This window comes from Rhopilema esculentum, chromosome 6 (assembly GCF_057945365.1).
Source record: "Rhopilema esculentum isolate cy_ngs chromosome 6, ASM5794536v1, whole genome shotgun sequence".
NCBI lineage: Eukaryota > Metazoa > Cnidaria > Scyphozoa > Rhizostomeae > Rhizostomatidae > Rhopilema > Rhopilema esculentum.
This window is the reverse complement of record NC_142820.1, coordinates 4,521,187-4,542,184: the sequence shown is the minus strand read 5'-3', so window position 1 is coordinate 4,542,184 and position 20,998 is coordinate 4,521,187. Positions and strand designations below refer to the sequence as shown.

General features: G+C 36.0%; 1 protein-coding gene across 1 annotated transcript in view; it reads right to left on the bottom strand.

Moving 5' to 3' along the window:
- LOC135686821 (uncharacterized) overlaps positions 1-19,989 on the bottom strand; it is a 32,399-nt gene extending 12,410 nt beyond the window's left edge. The window contains exon 1 of the mRNA XM_065203171.2: positions 10,348-19,989. Within this exon, the coding sequence (XP_065059243.1) occupies positions 10,348-10,888 (541 nt within the window). The 5' untranslated portion in view covers positions 10,889-19,989. The remainder of the gene's footprint in view (positions 1-10,347) is intronic.
- Between the last annotated feature and the right edge of the window lie 1,009 nt (positions 19,990-20,998).

The following is a 20,998-nucleotide window of genomic DNA, read 5'->3' as shown; positions in this document are numbered from 1 at the left end:
AGTCCGTGGCACCCGTTCCCTTGCGCCTGTCGGGATAGGCTTATAACCCGTAACTACTTCCCTCCGTGTTGTATCCACATCTTGCGACAGAAGAGGCTGGAGTGACCTCTCCAGTTGACGAGATGAGTTGATGAAATGATGAGATGAAAAAAAATTAATGACATAGCCTGGGCTCTTTCAGAAGACACCGGGTAGCCCGAGCACCAGCATCCACCTCTCGACTTCATTGATATGCTCCAAAGGTGTGCAAGCACGACATTTGGCACCAATTCCGCCGCAGGAGCTGCCGGAAGAATAACTCCGATTTATTTCCTCAGGGTGATTCCCCAAAGCCGTTGTCCATCCAAGGACTACGTACAAGGCAGAACGATTGTTTAACCCATAGCTGGACTCAGGTTGGTTGACAGCAGGGCGTATCCCCACGCCTGCCTACCTACCTTACCTACCCAACGTTATTTTACCAATAACTGGGACCCTAACAAGTACTACAATCCCGGGTCAGGGTGGGCCTGGGAGAGATTGTAATTAAGGGGTACTCCACATTCCCCAAAACTTCAAAGCTCCCGCAATTAAGCCCTACCACCAGATGCAGTTTGACGTCATACCCAGGGTGTCATACCCAGACCAGATAAATGTCTCAATTATTCAGAGATTCCAATGCCGATGGCTCTGCCAACAGGAAATTACTACTATTAGATAGTTATATAATTAGATAGATAGATAGGATTTCCTGTACCGTGAAAGCATGATTTGCAATTATTTCACGCGTGATTGCCTGATTCAGCATGGATACCTGACAGCCCCCTAGGAAGGCAGATTTGCATTGCGACAACCATTCCTAAACAACATTGTTGAAAAAGTCTTTGCCTTGAATTGTAATGTATTACAGTCAGAACAATGCGGAACGTCAGTTTACTACTATTGTTCGACTGCTGCAAAGAAAATACCATGTGCATTTTGTGGCTCGATTATTTGCCTCACGTTTTTGCACCACTGATTTGATTAAACGTCTGTAAACGTGAAAGGAGGTTAAGTGGAGAGAAAAAAGACTTCTCTGTGCATTTCTCTCTGTCTCGAAGAAAATACTGCACAAATGATTGAGAGGTAATCATTGAAATAGAGTTCATTTCTGAAAAGTAAATAACTGGAAGTATGGAGTTGTACAGTACAGTGTTGTTTTAAGGTATCAGATTGCATTAAGAATGTTTCCATTTGGGTTCCTTTACCCTTTTTATAAAGCCGCCATTCAACGCATCGTGAATTTTGTTCTTTAAACAAAAGATAATCTTAGTTTCATACCTATTGAGCGGTCCACCGCAATTTCTTACCAGCTGCATATATAAACAAGAACACACGTCACAATAACATTTTATAAAATTGACAATTAGCTAGCTGTATAAATTATAACCTAATAAGAGATTTTTAAGAGGACTTTAAATTACCAAGATTCAATTAAATTTTAACAATTTCATCATTGCAATATTCAATCTAGCATTTTAGTTGAGTAGATTTTTTAAAAGATTACCGGAAATACATACTGCTATAAATGTTAATTTCATTTTACTAATCGTATTTGTGAAATTTGTTTGTACCCACTCCATTCAATAGCTACGTCACTAGTTACCGTACAAATTCAATGGCACTGCTCCCACCTGGCTTGTTGATATTTCATCAAGATTTTATCAATGGGACGTTTAAGTTCTTTAGCTTATCCATTTTCTAATCATCGAGTCAATGAGGCCTCATATTGCAAACATGCTTTTTACTTCAAATAGAGAAATGCTTCTTTAACCAGACATGTGCTCTATATATTTGTTACGTTAGAACCTTCATTATCTTCAAAAGTTTCTTTCCCTATATAAGTGTGTTTTATATGTTATCATAATCTGGTTATCAGTGTTACCATGGAAAAATCAGCTTCCTATGTGGCAAGGCTAAGTGTGGACAATTAATCGTGGACCATGGGAATCGTGTCTTCAGTTTCAATGAGGAAGAAAACGTAGCCACAATTCGGTAAAAAGCACCTTCGAACTGGGCATGGTTAACTAAGGATTTGAAAAACAGAATGTTTTGTAATTATGTGATTTTTGCCTCAGCAGGTGCAATTAAGAGACCTATCATTGCCACCAACATTATTCCATTTGAGATTCATTTCACGATCTTGACAAATTTATGTTGATGAGTTGATGAAATTTATTCCAAGCTGTACTTGCGAAATTAAATCATTTGAAAATAGATTGTAAGTTATTTTCAATTCATCTTTCCCCTCCCCTTGCATTTCTATTGGCCGCCTCTAACCACGCCTCTTTATAAAGGAGAGTTTGTTCCTTGATCGCCGGTATCGAAACCGTTGCTGCCAGAAGCACCTTTTGCGAAGGAGATAGAAAACCTCCATTTGGGTACAGGGCTCCGGGACACATAGTGAGAAGGTCTCACCATATTTGGCATTTCCGGCATCCCGTCGCATACGCCCTCTCATGGTCAGTATTGATTAGAGTTAGAAGCACGAGGCATGGAGAGAGGTTCTCTCTCTTGAGTATAAATAATTACATATAATCATATATATATATATATATATTTATTTATCTTCTTATTACAAAACATGTTTCTCTTTGTGGTACACACCTATGTCCCGCCCAAGTCACAACATCACCACAAAGCGCCTTGCAAAATTTTTATAAGAAGAGCTGATCTAGTAATATAACTGTACTCTGAGGTGTATTCCTGACAATGGAGGGTAGAGAGCCAAACAATATACGAAACATTAGAGATATAGGGATAGCTTGAAAAGAAGAAAATAAATTGTTTAGAGGAAAATGAGCATCTAAAACTTTAACCAATTCTGTTCCTGTTGATTACCCTACTTGAAACTCGGTCCGTTAATCCGATATAGGTGTTTATTAATCGACCAAATTGACCTGAATTGGCAGCCCCATCTAGAGCTGTCATGATTAGGGGCTATGGCGTGTGCCCTATGCTTTAAACAGATTCAGATTGCATGAAAATGGCTAATGAATTGATTCAGATTGAAAAAGCATCAAAAGAAAAGGAAGGAGAACATACGAACAAAACAAGAATCTGAATCAAATCAATCAAACGTGAATCCACAACAAAAATCTGTCTTTGATACGTGGGAACTTTGAAAGAATTGTTACTAGTAGGAATTTATAGGTACGTTTTATAAAAACTAACCTCAGGACAAACTTATCAGCTTTCTAACATTTCTGTTGATTTCATTATTGCGGGATTCCTTAAGGTTTCTTAAATACCAAATGCTAAAGAGCTAGTTTTCAGATACATTAACTGCAAAAAAATTTCGTCGTGACAAAATTTCGGACAAATATTTTGACGAAATTTTCTTCCACGAACTTCAAAATGAGACGAAATTTGGTCGCGACGAAATTTTTTGCATTTAAGATATTTGAGAATTCGCAAAGAAAAACTCTTACATGAGGTTAGGAATAAAATTAATGTAACCTTTTTATCTTTTCTATGTCAACTACGTCCTTTTCCTCATTTATATTGTCTCCATAATTATCTTTATCGTCGGCATCATGATCATCATCATCATTGTCGGTTCTTGAACTAACGTCGTTATCACAATTGTTCAATAAATATTGTTCTTAGTTGCGTAGCGAGAGGGTGGCAAGAGGGGCCCGCATGGCAAAAAAATATATTTGAAAAGGGTGTTTTCTGGCGTTCTAAAGGGCGTGGACTCCAATTTTTCCTTTATCAACTCGCTTCCCCCTTCCCCCCAATCTTACCACCCTGGCTACCTGTTCTAATTTCTTTTTGTCGCCGGTTTCAAAAGATTCTACTTCTGTCTTCTTTTACTCAACTGTACTATTTCTTTCAATCATTAAAGGTATTTGCATTCTTTAACCCAAATTTTGAACCCAACAGAAGCAAACTTTCCAGACCAACATTTCCTGTTGGAGATGGTCTTATGCTTTCCGAATCTTATGCTTATATTCACATTTTTATTTTTAATTATACTCTGTCTATAAACTGACATACAATTTAAATATAGAGTAGAGACTCTTTGAATGCTAAAAGCATCTCTGTTGACCCTGCCTTTGCATAAACTGAGTAAATATCCGCTTTGAATTGGTTTTTCTGACATGTTGCTTGGGGTGTTGAACCAAATTCCGGACGGGAAGCTCTTAAGTCTCCACGAAGTCGGTACATCTATTTAATTGAGTATAAAGCAATCTGTATGGTTTTGCCTCTGAAGATTTTGGTAATATGTTGCTATCTTTGTGTTAAACATCCAAGACGAAAGTTTGTCACGACGAAATTCTGAAAGTTGTCCGAAACTATTATAAGTTTATCCACCGAAAATTTATCTGACGAATTTTGTTGTTGTTAATGTAAAAAAAAGCGTACTACAACACAGCAGAAATAGGTACCTAATCTTATAAAAAGTCGTTTTATCAATTTGCGGGTTGATATCTTATTGACGGTTTATCATAAAAACATGTATGTATTCAAACAGGCAATTGCTCTTCTTGAGTTGCAATACACTCATTTTTTAAAAGAAACTGGCTATAAGAAACGAGTACTGTACAGTCAGAAAAAAATTAAGAAACTTCAATACTCGAAGCAAAAAATTAAGAAACTATTAAATCGTGATAAAACTGAGATCAACAAAAATTTGTAAAATCCAAGAACAAGATTTCCAAGAAATCCCCCGCCAGGAAACATGCTTGATTACCGCCACTGGACCAACTTGTGAATAAGTTTGTGGTTCTAGTGGGAAATTTCCCCACACGGTTTAACTAAAAGATCCCCTGCGTTGTTGGAATCAATCACATGTGAAGTTAAAAAAATACGGGCCCTTTATGCATAAGCTGGAGAAGATAATTTTCATAAACTGAGATATTACAGTCACATCCAAGGCCAAGATCAATGCGCGCTGGCTTCACACAGGAAATTGAAGTCTGCGCGCAGGCCACATGGCCCCACTATGACCAACATCCTCTATACAGAAAAACTATTTAAAATTTCGCACAAAGACAAGTCTGTCCTAATTTCCTAGATAAATATTTTGAAGCTGTATGTAGAGATCAACGAGCTGTTGTTTTTAGGTATTGGTCTGGAGTCGCCATTGATAAATTTTTAGCTAAATATGACTTTAACGGAAGAAAGTTTCTCAGGAAGAAAGATTTCCGAATAAAGAAAAGCGCCAAAATTTTAATCAACTTTTGCGAAAAAGCAAAATAGTATCTTTCACAAAATCAAACATTTGCTTTTTAGTGAAAATCATGAATTTTGGGCGAAAAACATTTCTATTCAACTGAGGTTTCGTTCTATTTTGATTCCACAAGATATCAACAAAACAGCAAAAACAATATCAAAATTTGTTCAAACAATAATTCGTCATCAAAGTTTCCAAGAGTATCAACAGCAAAAATTTCTGGATTTTTACAAAATACACTTTTGCGAATTCAGGAAGTTTCGAGTATCAAACATTCGCGATATTAGGCCAAAAACGCTAAAAAATGCTAAATTTTCTTCCTTCATAAGTTCCTTTGAATTCTTCCCTTGAAGTAGCCAGCAAAAGACAAAGGCCTTGCCCGGCTTCCCTTCAAATTCTTCTTTTCTCTGGGATCCTCTGAAAGTGACTTGTTGAAAAGTTATAGTGAAGTTCTTCTCTTTGCTTAGTTGAATAAACAATGTCTTATAAACAATGTCTTATAAACAATGTGTTAATGAACAATGTCTTATAAAATTTGGTACAGACTAAAGAATTGGTATAATTTTAAGTTCTCTTAATGATGTTAATAAAATTGTAGGTTACTTAATTGTAAACAAGATACTAACCTAGACAAATGAAGACAAGATACTAGCCTACAGAATTTCTCTCTTGGCTCAAATTCAGAATATTCCATATATTATGTTCGATTGACAAGATTGCTAGAAACGTTAAACTAGGATTGGTATTTTGAACTGTAATAAGAGTTTCTTGGAGTTACAAATAGAATAGAACATTGATTTGCTGTTATTGTGCAATGTTTAACTGTATAGAATCCTTGATTTAAATAGAGTACAGCACCAATCAATAATTGATTTGAACTGAGCGTATTTTAGGCTTTGCTTTTATTAGTGGGTGTGACTCGAAATCTTTTATTTGTCATACTCTGGTTTACTAGCTACCCTGTAATTATGATACCAGACCGCCTCTGTTTATAAGACTTTTGAGAAACCAACAGCTACCGTATTTCTAAATTTTGTCACAAATCGGAATGCAAATCAATGTAGTTAAGCCTGCTGTCCATAAATGATTGAGACTTAAAACATTTCGAACCTCAAGCGTGACTTTTTTTCTAGTACACTAGGGTCTAGGGTATCAAAAATATTGCACCACCTCGAAGGAGGAGAAATGGCGCATGAATGATCGACAGCTATTGTTATGCAAATTAATTCTATTATTAATTGGCGAATGGCAATTGGTCGAAAACAAAACATCCACCAATCAAAACTTCAATCTATTTAGAGCATTTATTTAAAAAAATAACAGTAGCAAACGCCTTTTAATAGTTTCAAATTTCAATATTATGACGGGTAGCCACAAACTTTTGAAACCGCAAAAAGCCTCCTTGAAATGGATCCATACATTTGGTAAACGTATTCTTGTGGAATTTCGTATTAGGCCTGGAAACCTCTTGCAATTAATGATTTTCTGGTTTTTGGAACACCATTTGGATCACGGTTTGTTACCTTTTTATCTGAAGTCAAACTTTTTAAGTGATGTTAAAAATTGGACTTAACTCTAACTACACTCCCCTCCCAAAAGTCTTCGAACGGAAGCCAATGTTGCGACGGTGCCAGGTTAAGGCCACGCCATTAGGCCTAACGCAACCCTAGACCATCACTGAAATTTTTCCCTTTTCTTACATTTGGCCGAAAGAACTTTTAATTATTTCCTTTTCCAGTTGTTTTTTCGGATTGGGAAGGCTTCAGAGTCATTTTTCAACTAAATTTACACTCCTTCAAAAAAACATTATCGCCCCGGTCGGCGAAAGGTCGTTCCTTTATAACTTTAACTGTTTTTCCGGTGAGTGGGAATATTTGGTGAAAAATCAAGCTTTCATGCTAGGGCACAATTTATAATTACGTATTTCGATAGAGTATGCCTAATTTAGTTGTTGAGCCGATTTTGGTCACAAAACTTCAAAGTTACTCGCTATCTTCACTCCTTTGAAATAAACAAACAAGTTTCTTCGCCAACCCTGCTACAATTAGTTGGTTCCTATATGAAATCTTTTTTTGACCTGCCTGTTCTTAACTTTTTCTCCAGTAAACTGCTTTTTTGCTTAAGTTGCAAATTCTTTGGGTAGTAGACTTCGTGTAGCCCACTTGCTGTGCAATTTCATCATATGATGACCTGCCTGAGGGTAAAAACTTTATTACCATTTGCTTCCATTCGCTTTTAGCTTCATCCATATTTTGTGTTTTGACTAGTGCCCAAAGATATAAACATTTTTTGCGCTATTGAGAAAATTTTTCCCAGTTAACTTTTTCCAAAAAGAATTTTTGCTTGTTTATATATTTATTTTGCTTATTTTCTGACGCCATTGTTTTATTTTGCCGCCAAAATTTGATCTTACTTTTTTACTAACATGCCATTTGTAAGAATTAGGCCCAAAATTTTGCCCGGCCGTTCGAATATTTGGGAGGGGAGTGTATGTCAAAGCTTTAATTTCTTTTGTTTAGAAATAATTCTTTGTAAAAATGGTTTCCGTTTACTCGGGTAAATTTTTCCTTTGTATTTGTTCAAAACCATCATTATTTTTTCTGTGGACGGATTTTGAGCTACAAAACCTTACCCAGTTTCGAGTTTCATTTCTTTTACTGCCCCTAGGTGTAAACGCAGTGAAATGAAACCGACAAATTCGTTCCCCTCTAACATCAATTTATTTTTGGTCGCTCACTTCTTGGTTTCTCTACTACTGTAACACTCTCGAGAAATCTTTTTTATTTCCCGAAGCTGTTGTGTAGCTGCATCTACCTTGATCAACATTTTTTTGAAAATTGAAGACCACTTCCTCGTAAATATTTTATAGCGACTCGACTCTCATTTGACAATTTTGCTTCCTTAGGCATGGTCTACATTTTTACAAACAAAAATGTCTTTGCGTAATTTAAACATATTTAACTAAGTTTTCTATGGCGTCAGCAAAATTTGCAAACTTTTCCCGCCGAAATTTGCCATAAAATACGCCTATTTCACCCAGTTCTTGCATTCAAATGTTTTCTACTGCAAAAAAGTTTACAAAATTGCCGCCATTTTGAACAAGTTTGTGCAATACTTTTGATACACTAGAGTATAATTAGATATCAAGACGTTTCTAGTAATTGGTATAGCGCTTATCAGGTGATATTAACTAATAGTTGTTCTTTCATGTCCAATTCTGTGTTTAAAATGAATCTTGATGCTTTCATGTCCCCTTTTCGTTCCCCTTCATTCATAAATCATAGGAAAAATGTGCTGTTGCAAGAAATATGATAAAAGATAGACTAAACACCATCAAACTAAGGGACGTACAATCACATTGCTACGTGTATGAGAAGCAGTAAAATATGGCTCAGACCTGGTGTACGAGATTTTATCAAATCCTCATGGCTGGATTGTTCTTGACTTATTCTTAACAAGGGTTTTAAAAACAAAGGATATATCCTTGATAGCAACTCCCTGTCATGAAAGATTTATCCTTAATAGCAATGTACTAGCAATATCCTGACACTTTTTCATTTAAACGTACATCATTAAAATTTACAGTACTGTATCACATTCTAAAGGCCTGTTTACACGGTCATACATTTTTTCGCGAAAATTATCACACATTTGTATGACAGTGTTAGCAGCAAATGTTGGATCCTGTTGACGCTCTTGCGAACATACTTTAATAACGCCTAACATGTGTGAAGATGTTCATATGTTAATTGGCACGGTAATTCTTCCCAACAAATGTCAACGGTTGTTCGAGCTCATCTGCCCCAATTGAAGGAAGACTCCAGCCTTTGGAAAGAGATCGTCAGCGGCGATCATTTTTAATTGAGGATGTTGTAAAGAACGATGGCTGGGAAAATCAAAGCCTTGTTGATTTTTGAAAGGCTATGAAACACCTTTAAGAATAAGCAAGTCTGACACTTTTCGAGCTAAACTCAACAGGATTACCACAAACTACGGCAACAGTCGAAAGAACATACTCAAAGATAATATCAACAAAACAAAGTGAAGAAATTGGATTGTCTTGTAGTGAATATATTAGAGTCAATTGCAAAAGTTAGTGAAAATTTACAACCAATTTTGACATTGATGAGCACTATTTTTGTTTACATGCAAATGCTAGAAATTCATGTATAGAAAGGTATACTCAGAAGTAGCTTGATAATATTGAAAACAATACAGTATTTGTACATGTTACAGAACATGTATATAACAAAATTTCAGTACACGATGCGTTGCTTTTCAAATATTTTCTGCATATTTTTGTAGGAATTATGGGGGAAAATGCAGAAATTTAGGGTTATTTAGGGGAAAACAAGAAGATAGCAGTTGGGAGATGTCGGGGAAAAGCAGATGCGCCATAGCGGACTATAGCATACGTCGAGTAAAAGCACTGATTGGAATGCATGATGGCTCTTGAGCAAACAGTGGAAAGAGGGACACGCTAAGAAGTTGTCCGCTAAATTGCAATTTATGAAGAATCGAATTTTCACCATTAGCTCAAGAAAAGAGTCCAAGTCTATCCTTAACCAAATTTCTTAATTGGCCTGAATATGACTCTTGAAAGTCCTTGGATAGGTTTTTGTCTGACACTCTTCAGAGCATAGATCGTTAGAACACTTGAAACGTTAGAACATAGATCGAAAACTAGAGTTTTATACCACCAAAAGATTGTTTGAAAGTCAACTATTTTTGACACCAAATATTTAGTTTATCTCGTCTAGATTGCTCTTCGGTTCTGCGATTTCAAGTCACGCATACTGCTATGGCAGCACAAAAAAGCAACATTAGCTTCCTTTCGTTCACATGTCAGGGCAACAAAGTAAGTTGGTGCCAAAATTGTTTTGGACAGTCTCATACAATGTTAAAAAATGTTGTGTTGTGTGGACAGAACGCACCACAAAGTTGGACACTGTCATACAAATGTAAGATGATGTTCATAAAAGAATGTATTATCGTGTCGACGGCCTCAGGCTCAGCGTTTTTTATTTTGTCCCTAATTTTATTTACGAATTTTGAAGCTCGCGATCTTAAAGACGTTTTTGTGCAAATGGAAAAGAGATCTTGGAAAGAAAATCTCTATAATTTTCCGATTAAAAGTGATGAAAACTTACCATGATGCTTTTCATGCCATTCTCTTTCAATAAAACTTTCCTCTTCTTCTTCTTCGATTGGGCACTTGTAACAGGAATTTGTGTCTTCCTGTTGTGAAATATCTTCTAAAGATTTTAACGAAAGATCAATGCTTTTGAACTTGACGGGATCCAAGCTTTGGAAGCGTCGCAAAATTGCAGCCGTTTGTCCGTTAAGCTTGTTTTCACTGCGACTTAGCCATCTCAAGGAAGCCAAATTGTTGCTGTGCTCACAATAAAAATCTGAATATGAGCCATGAAAATGAATTGATTTTGTCATTGGCCTCATAAACATTCCCTCGCTGGCTCTTCGAGATCTCGCCTGTGGGTCATTTGCATCGTTGACATTCTTACTGTTACTAAAAAGGTTCGCACTGAAACGCCTCTGTCTGCCTTCTGATTTTCGATTCCTGGGTGCTTTTTTTGGCTGGTCAATATCATCAGAAAAATCGTAGAACAACTTTCGCACTGAAGTGTAGGGTACGTGGTTCCTTTCGCTTTCGTGCACCGAGTCACCTCCCATCTTGTGAAAAACCACGAATTCTTACTCTCTTGAATCAAACGATGAATGGATCTTTGGTTCTCAATAAAACCCATTCAAGGACAAGTAGCGCTCTTTGTATTATGTCATTAACATCGTATTACGAAAAACGTAAACAGATCCACTATATCCTCGAAATTTGAGTGTGAAATTCAGATCGGGAGTGCTACTTCCAATGCAACAAAAACAGGCCTAGTTCTGTACGGCCAAGGTTATCAACTCTTGGAGATTTCCCAAATAACAATCTCCTTGAGAATTTCTTCACAGTGCAGACAGCCAAGTAGCGTCAATTTTCAAAAGCGTGGACAACCCAGACAAGGTCTGTAGCTCTTCTTCATTTGAAGCAATTAAAGAACTCATATTCTAAAGTGATTTGAATAAATGACTTCTTTTTACTCAACATCAACCGCCAAATCATTTGTCAATTGCTGCTTTATTGACAGTTAAAAGCAATTATTTTTTAACGACTGCCACTACAAAAAGCGTGCCCGAGTTCGCTACAAGCAGGGGCGTTGTGGCTCCTAGAAAAAGGCCGGGAGAAAATGATTATAATGGGGCCGCACTTTTGTCTGACATCTCCATTTACAAGCTAAAGGTCGTCAATAATGGTCGTAAATGGAAACAATGCACCTATGAAATTAAAAAAAGCTACCAGTTTTTATCATTTGTGAAAGGCATTGAATAGGAATTGGCTGGATTACAATGGAATAAAATGGATTGGGTACACCCTGAATTCTAAAATCTGCCGAGTCATGATTTTTATGACTGTGATGCTATTGGTTAACGTGGAACTGGTCACATGAACGCACCTCGTATTGATTGACAAAACAATTTTCATCAATAGCAAGTTCTCAACAACGGATGCAAATATCACATGAAAAAGCAGCGATCACGTCAAAACCAAACGACCCCCTATAGAAAAGGCCTATTTACCATGACCAATGTCTTTAAGGAGCATTTACCATATTTCTCTAATCATAGTCTCTTCAAACGTCACATGGAGTCCCCAAATCAAATGATGTTCTGCAGCAACACTCTTCTTGTTTGATCTTTTACTAAATCTACATTATAGTTTGCTTTTCTACGTCCTTCTCCATTTCTACGAGTCAATCATTTCCATTTCGACAACCCTTTCCTGCTGCTTTGTCATGATCTAAATCAAAACAAATTTCATTTGAGAGAAGAGCACCAGATCAAACACACTTAGAACGGTAAGAACAAATATGGTCATCCATGGTAATGCAAATGCTCCAAAAGGAAAATGCTTCCACTATGGTGTTTTGTACAGAAGTGTTTAGGTTTTATTGACAAAATAATAAGATCAAGCATTAAAAAAATGGTCCTGCCTATTCCTTTTGCTTTGAAAAAGTTTTGACGTCCTTCTTTTTCCCGTTTGTACAGCACCTACGTGTTTTTTAGCTGGGACCATTCCGTAGTGCACTCCTCGCATAAGCCCCTATCCGAGACCTGCCTACACTGGTAAGCCTTCAGGAGGGTGCTTCGAGGATTTATGGTATTTCCGAAAGTAAAAGCTTTTCCACCAGGTCCTCAAAACCTCATTATAGCGGACCATCTTCTGTGTGACTTTCATGCCTTTCATTTTCCACGTACACCTTTCACGGGGCCCTGTTTGTATGCGCTGATCTTTAAGTTTCTTATCCTAAACTACGAACTTAAGTCTGTAAAAGTAAATAAGGGATATTTGAAACATATGATGAGTAAATTTTAGTAAAACCTTGTTCAGATTATCTGATGAGAAGGACTCCATAAAATGGCTATTGTCATTGTGAGATACAGATGTTATTTAGCTGGTGAACTGAAATCATTTGAACCCGACAACGGCTGGCTTTCAGCCTATTAAAAACCTTCAAGCTTTTGCGCTGCTCTCAAATCAATAAACTATCCATGCAAATTTTTTAATCTTGATATGTCCGTTTAGGAAATAATCACAAGTTTATTTCGTCCGCTTTGCTTGCGAGCGGAAAATATAACCGCTATTGCGAAATCCAGGCAAGCAATACAAGGCAATACGCTCCTACAAAAAAGGGCTTTAATGGGCATGGCTCTACTTTTTTCGAGGGAGATTTTGATATTGGCATTTATGTACATATTGTGTCAAAATTTTGAGCCAAAATGGGCCATCAAGCTAAAATGGAAGAATAACAGAGTGCCAATTCCAGGATTCCTTCTTTGCTTTATTTTGCAAGCAAATAAGTTAAAGCTTTGGTTTTGAAGTTATCTTAAAATAGAAATGTCTGAGTAAGGAATGTTGTGCAGGAAGACCTTTTTAGGCCAATATTTTTCAAAAAAGATTCTGGGACAATCTCAAACGAATGTTGAATAAAAAGAAGAGCTGTCATTTTAATCTTTTCTGAATTATTTATCCTATCGAATGGCGTTGTGAATTAAAATAAAGACACAGTTATGAATTAAATGCTTGTGACAAAATAGTAAGGAATGATTTTCTCGTATCAAGTTTGAAAATTAGTGAGACGTGGTTGCTCGCAAAGGCCGGTGCACGTTTTTCTACCTTGGCTATTTTAGTGATTTGCTAAAATTTCCTTTGTTTATCTATTCTAGTTATAATCACATAGATTGCAAGGTACATCCCGGAAAGAAACGGCTGAGAATTTTCTAGGAAAGTTGATTTTTTATCTTTCCTTTGAAAAAAAAACTTTTCCCCTCCCCCATTTCAATGATGAATGCATGATTTTGTAGAAGAGATGATAGAACTAATAATCCAACATTGCTTTGGGGGGGGGGGAAGGGGGGACTCGAATTTACAGGGGCAAGTAGAACAAATAAAAGTAGAGTATAAAATTGCAAAAATTGTATTTTGTCTCAAGAATTTTGTCCGGGATTGTAGCATGCAGAGCCGTATTTTATTGTCTAGCAGACAACCCTAATTTAATTTGAAATCAGTGACACTGTTTACGCTTACAAAATTAAACCATGCTCTTCCACAATATGATTTTCAGTATAACCTATACAGAAAAATCATAAGATATAAGAATTATGAAAACCTCAAATGGAACTGGCCACATAGCAGAATTTTCTAATTTATATTCAGCGTGTGCTAGAAATTGACATAATGACCAGCAAAATTTCGTGATTCAGCTGAAAAATGACGAAGAACGTAAATTTTGGGATGGAAGGCCACCATCACTTTTCAAAACATTTGTATTTTTTTCGTTCCTACAGAAGTAAATCTCAGTCTAATCAGTAACGTGGGAAAATCTCTATGGGCCCCTTCAGTTCTGAGGAAAACGCCTAGTTTCCATAATAGCACCCAATGTTTCATAAAAAAATGTTTCTTGGAAAGAATGTTTTTTGTATATTGATTAAATATATTATCATCATTATACATATACTTCGTTTTTGTCATACAAAGCATGACGATGAATGTTCCATTTCGCCTAGGATTGGTGTTATCGAGTATTAACAAGTTTCTATAGAAGAAAATGTAAAAGAGCCAATTACATAGCATATAATTTCAACATGAGAAATTCTTAGCCATTTTTCCCTGGAACTCAAGAATAAAGCCTGTTATTTTCAAATGAAGCTTGAAGATAACAAAACAGCATGATAAGAGTCAGTGCAGGGGAAATGATAAGCATTTTAGGGGCCATTGTTTAAGTAAGGTCATTGACAATTTGGAGGGTGGTTCTAATTATTCTCTGAGAGCATATGAGTGAGAATAAAGCTCATCGGATAGAATTTGCCTTGGACAAGAAAAATTTCCCTTTCTGTTGTCTTTGAGCTGACATGTAGTTTTGATAAAAGCGTTAGGAATTGTAGGCGAACAAGGCCCCCAAAGCCCTGACAGTCTGAATTTAATTCTAATTCTAGAGGTCTGAATATAACTTGCCTTATATTGGAATTAACATGTGCGCGTTTCTGTAAAAGACTCTAATTGAAAACAGTTATTGCACCAGCGGTAGATCTCTATCCCGCATGTTGAATAATTGACAACTTTATAAAAGTAGCTATTAAAGTTAGCTAATTATTCACAATATACTTCGAAGAACAAGGCTTCGAATATATCACACATTCATTTTGTGGACAGTGTAAGCCGTTTTGAAAAGTATAATGAAAAGTAATTGATATATTTAAATAGATTTGTTTGTTTAGTTTCCACTTTTCAATCAAATATCACAAATAATTAATCCTTCATTTGAATTGTTCATGGGTGCAATTACAGTGTTCTTTTTGAATATGTTTAATGTGTTGTTTTGAATTAGGTAAGTAACATTCGAGTAGGGAATACCTAAAGCGTCAAAAAGCGCCAATGCCACATGTTAGAAAATTACTTTTTTTATTTCGGTTATTTGTGTAAAGACGATTTTTTTAAACTGTTGGATGGAAAAGGCCTAATGCGAGGGGCAAATCACTCTTGAAAATGGTTTACGAGATTGATAATCACTAATGATTAATTTGTGATTAAATCAATTTTGTGTGTGATTACTAATTTGATTTTTAGAGATAAAAGTGATTGATTTTTTTATTAATTTCTTATTCTTTAGAAACTGAATCTAAATTCAAAAGTGCTCTCAAATAATTTCATACTCAATAAACGTCGTCAACGATTTTGCAACATACTACATTAAATTGAAAAAGAAAGATTAGCAGTTCAGCATAGGGTTGGATCACAGTTTAATTACCCAATAGCGACATCACTTGCGAGGGCAGAGAAAAGAGCACATGCATTTGTCTTATTGTCTTTTACAAGGTGTTCAACAACTGTTCACTGTTTTTTTCATTCCAGGCTATTTGGATCCATGTTGCTAATGCTATTGTTCAGGAAAGATTGCTTTTTGATGCAAATTCAAATTCTTATGACAAAAGTAGCAGCCCACAGAACAGAAAACATGCATTTGCCTTAATGTCTTTAACAAGGTGTTCAACAACTGTTCACTGTTTTTGATTCTAGGCTATTTGCTTCTATGTTGCTAATGCTAATGTTCAGGAAAGATAGCTCTTTTGATGCAAATTCAAATTCTTATGACGAAAATTGACGGCCCACAAAAAAGAGCACATGCATTTGTCTTAATGTCTCATTCAATTGATAAACAACTTTTCTCTGTTTTTCACTTCAGACTACTCTCACCAACCTATAATATTGATTTAATCTTTTGTTTATGCTGCTGTTCAGAAAAGATATATCTGTTTTTAGTTGTTACTGTTATTAAACTTTTGCACCTTTTTCATTTCCAAATATGCAACGGTCAATTTGTTTCTGGATCCAATCCTGTGCTGAACTGCTAATTTTTCTTTTTCAATTTCATGTACTATGTTGCAAAATCGTTGACGACGTTCATTGAGTATGAAATTTTTTAGCACTTTCGAATCTATGATTCAGTTTCTAAAGAATTAAAAAATTAATAAAAATCAATCACTTTTATCACTAAAAATCAAACAAATCACACACAAAATTGATCTAATCACAAATTAATCACTAGTGATCATTAACCTCGGTACTCGAGTGCAGCACTCGTGAGCTTAGTGAAGAGAACTTTATCAAACAACGTTCCGATTTAGATTCAGATGATACCAGCAACAACAACGACGATTGCCATTCATGTGAACAATTCAATTAGTGGAAAAAGAACGATGGATACATAAGGAAAATGCATGTTAAGGTGGATATTGAGGAAGCTTTAGAGATGTGGCAAGATAAGGTAACAGCTTTGAAAAAGCACATCTATACCAAACGCCAGCAATGTGCTGAGTGCAAGCGCATTTAGGCAGAATTGAAAGAGACTGAGTTGATGATCTATGTATACAGGGACATCAGTGAAAGTTATGAGTCAACAACAGAATGAAATTTATGCCTACTTTGGTCATTCCACTTTTTAGCCTCTTTACAGCTTGCGCTACTACCATGACACTGATGACGACGACGTTAAAAAAATTCCAATGACAGTTACCACGGAAGTTAGTGATAAATCAAGAGTAACAGCCATCCAATGGCGGCGCCAGCCACTAAGCTCTGGGGGGGACAAACCAAAAAAATTTAAGCCACGCTCTTTTAACAACCAGAAAATGCCCTTTTACCAACAGAAAACGCCAATTTTATCCGAAGGGAACGCCTATGACTAACTTTTGTTTGAAAATTGGCAGTTTGAAAATCATAGGATTACATCACAAAAAGTACGGTGTCAAAATATTAACCCTCCCCAACATTTTCTAATCGAATTTAGACTGACTACAAAATCGATTCCCCCAGTCCCCCCCGTGGCGCCGCTACTGCAGCCATCTCTTGTGTTTATATGTTCATCAACCAATCTTTAGCCAAGATTAACAATAATATTGATAATATCGTTATATTAAGTGATTGGTGTGCAGCTCAGTTTCGTTCCCGTTATGTGTTCACGCTGCCAACAATTTTAAAACCAGAGTTCAACTTAGAATGGTATTACAACGAAGCTCAAAATGGGAAAATTCCTATGGATGGCGTGGGGTGGGGGCACCATCAAGAAAATGGTTTATCGTCGTGTTCTAGCTGGGGATGTGGTCATTAATAGCCCCAAACAATCTGCAAAGTTTGCAGACGAGGTGTTCAATATTGTCTTCCTGTTTCTACCGGACGAGTCCCTAATGCAAGAGCCAGAACAAATGAATGATGTCGAGCCTATTCCACATACATTGCAGACACACAAAGTAGTCAGGTGTTTCAACGAGCGAAATGTCCCTTATATTAAGTTCTTCTTTTTAAGCTCCTGTGAAGAGCCGCATTTTTCTCAGATGGCAAAGAATGTGGCCATGCTGAAAACGATGTTTATGAAAATACACGTTGCTATTGTCGTGGGAAGTACCGCATGGATGAGGAATGGGTGGAGTGCCCCATTGGCCAAAAATGGTTTCACGAGCAATGTTTCTTTCTTTAGAGCTGTTAGTTGAGTTATGGTCTACTTATGAACAAGTAAACAATTCTCTACTTTGTGAAGTCGTTTAATGCAAAATGTGGCACTGGCACTTGGAATTTCTGTTGGACGGAATTCTTATGTAAACTAGAATCCCCATTAAATCTTGCTAAGCTGGTTTGCTACTCAGTTTTTCTGAAAAATTAATTAAGTCTCTCACTAGCATCATGTCCAGACCTGTCAACAAATTCAAAAAAATATCCGAATATCCGAAAATGTTTATTTATCAAAAAAATTTAACTAGAATACATTCAAAAATAGGCGCAGGTCTAAACTTGTGAAACAACTGAAAAAGAGACTAATTTCTCAAAGCATATTTTGCGTGCAAACCATTCTGATATATATTGATCCACATTAAAGCATATATTGATATATATTGAACAGGTCGAGACATATAAAGAAACTCAAAAAATTAACCAAAATATCTCAGAATACCTTTATCGTCCAAAATATCATGAACTTTATAGATCTTTGTCTAAAACTACATTATTTAAAAATCATTATCCACAAAAATTGAAAGAAAATGAACTTTGATAAAATCAAGATAAAGCACAGGTCAAGACAGGTGAAACAAACTGAAAAAATAGCCAATATTAGGCTGAATAACAAGCTATTTGCAAGGCTTCCCAACAAACATTAGGCCCGGAATTTTCGAAGGTTTTCAGGAAAACAAACTTTTGACCATAACCAAACGCCAGCGGTCTATTTTCGGTATGTCGATGACACTTTTGTCATCTTTAGCTCAGAGTAGGAATGTGACTGTTTCTACCAAGAACCTAGTAACTTCATCTTGAACTTACTATTGGAAAGGAGCATAGTAACTCCTTGAGTTTCCTTATATTTCGGTGCACAGAGAAGGAACTGCATTTCTAACCAGTGTTTACAGAAAGCCAACGTTTTTGTGCGATTTCTTTATTTCAAAAGAAAGAAAAATGTTCTAGTTGAAACCAAAGCACACAAAGCACTGGTGATTTGCTCCAAAACTAAATTTTGTCCTGAGCTTGATAAATCATAGGAATTTGCAGAATCGATACTAAGAAGATTTCATCCCGGTAATTTCACGGCTGGGAAAGTTTGGTCCGGAAAAGTGCCCTGTCTATTTAAAAAAAGGCCATGGATTTGCAATTTTTCATAACATTTGAAAGTCAAATAAAAATGGCAATATCCAGCTATTTTTCCACTGTGAAGCCTCGTTTGGTCTATAGTACTAGGGTTGTGCTGTTATTTTTATGTTACTTGACAAGTTGGATATACGCAGTCCTTTTGAATGGACACATTACCTTTAATGAATTTTCGTGCCGATATGAAGCTCGGTAGGTAGAATTGATAACCATCCATAAACAGAATGGGTTAAGGGATTGATATCTTTTTTGATCGAAAATCTTTTAATTTTGCTATAAAGTAACAACACACCACACACAAATAGAATATACTTAATAGGTAAGTCTATTTTGAAATGGCCGAGCAGCCAATGCAATTTATATTAACTTTCAGATTTTCAAACATCTTTCGACATTCTGTCTCATAAGCATATCAAAATAACAAGCACACTTTTAAGAAAACATCAAATCTCAATATTTTTGAATATGAATGCCATTCTTCCACAAATTGAGAGTGAGTTGTTTAGCAAATTTAGACAATAACATACATATACGAGAACATTTGTTTGAGAAACGAGTTGTATTGGATTCTAATCAAATATAAAACGTCAATATAAAATATTACACTCACAAATGATGAATTGTAATTCCCCAGTCCTTTGATATTCAAGTACATGAAATAAGTGCAGGAAATAAATGCAATTATAAGCGCGACCAGGAGGAAAACAGACGGCGTAAGATCAAATCGTTTACACTTGTTTTCATTTTTCAAGTAGTCGTAATCACATACTAAAGTGCCTGCATTACTGATAGCTTTACATGCAAGATACATGCAACCAAAAGGTGATACGGCAGCAATGCTGCAGAAAAAACCATTGGCCACCACCTGTATAAATATTAACAAGTAACATTGAAAAGTTCTGAAATCAGTATAGAAAGTTTTCTATCCCGTGCAAACAACGTGATAAGAAATACAGGGTTTAAACATTCAGAACTTGACAAAGATTTCAGTATAGAAGAAGTAAAGATAAAGATTCAGGGATATATTTAGAAAAGCAAAATATATGGTGGGAACAAAAAGAAATTTAATTGAAAAAATCAACTTCAGAGAAGCTGCAACAGAACATGGTTTATACAGTTACTGAGATATTTCAGTCTGATAGTGGTCGAATTAGCCCCTTCTAAAGTGAACATGACTCCAGAAATGTACCTTGAAAGTTTCGTAGTTTTAAAGAAACAGAAGAGAAAAGACCTTTGAAATAAAAAACTTGGCGGCATGTTTTGCAATCAAACGTTAAACGAAATTAGCCATGATATTTTCTAGCTACCAATGCTTGAAATGCTGTTATAAGAACCTAACTTGTTAGACCTGCCTGGAACTTCCTTCAATGACAGCCACTGTTTGCAATAGTATACCAAACAACCATAGGCGTACGGGGTGAGTTCAGGTGGGGAGGGGCTGAAATTTTTTGCCCGAAAAATAATAACGCCCAAATTTTTAAGTAGTATACTTTAACACGTGTGAGCTTCTAATATTGGTCAAGAAATGATTAAAATGCAACGTAATTAGAATAATGTGAACTAATAAGCATTTTTAAAACTTCACACATTTTCATTAAAAAAAGAAAATCTCTTTCATGGCAGCGACGAAATATATTGATTATTTTATCGATATCTTTTGGTTAACATGATTTGCATCATTTTCAGCAATTCACACACTTTTTGCTTACCTACCTATTCTTGTGATTATTGAACAGTTTGTGTTCCATTTCTAGGAGGTCAGAAACTCATAATCTATTTGGTAGAAGGAGCAAACCTTTATGATGATTTCTGTCGAAGGGTTAGTATTCACGCTTGCATTCCCTTGATTTAGCGTTTTTCAACTTTTTTCTACGGCACATTATTTGCTGAAAGTTATTAATTATTTTTCAATTTTTTAAACCAATTAAGTAAAATTGGAGAATTTTCCACGGCACACCAGGCAATACCTCAAGGCATGCTAGTGTGTCATGACACAGTGGTTGAAAACATTGCCTCAGTTTGATAACCAAGGGCCCCCGGCGAAAAGG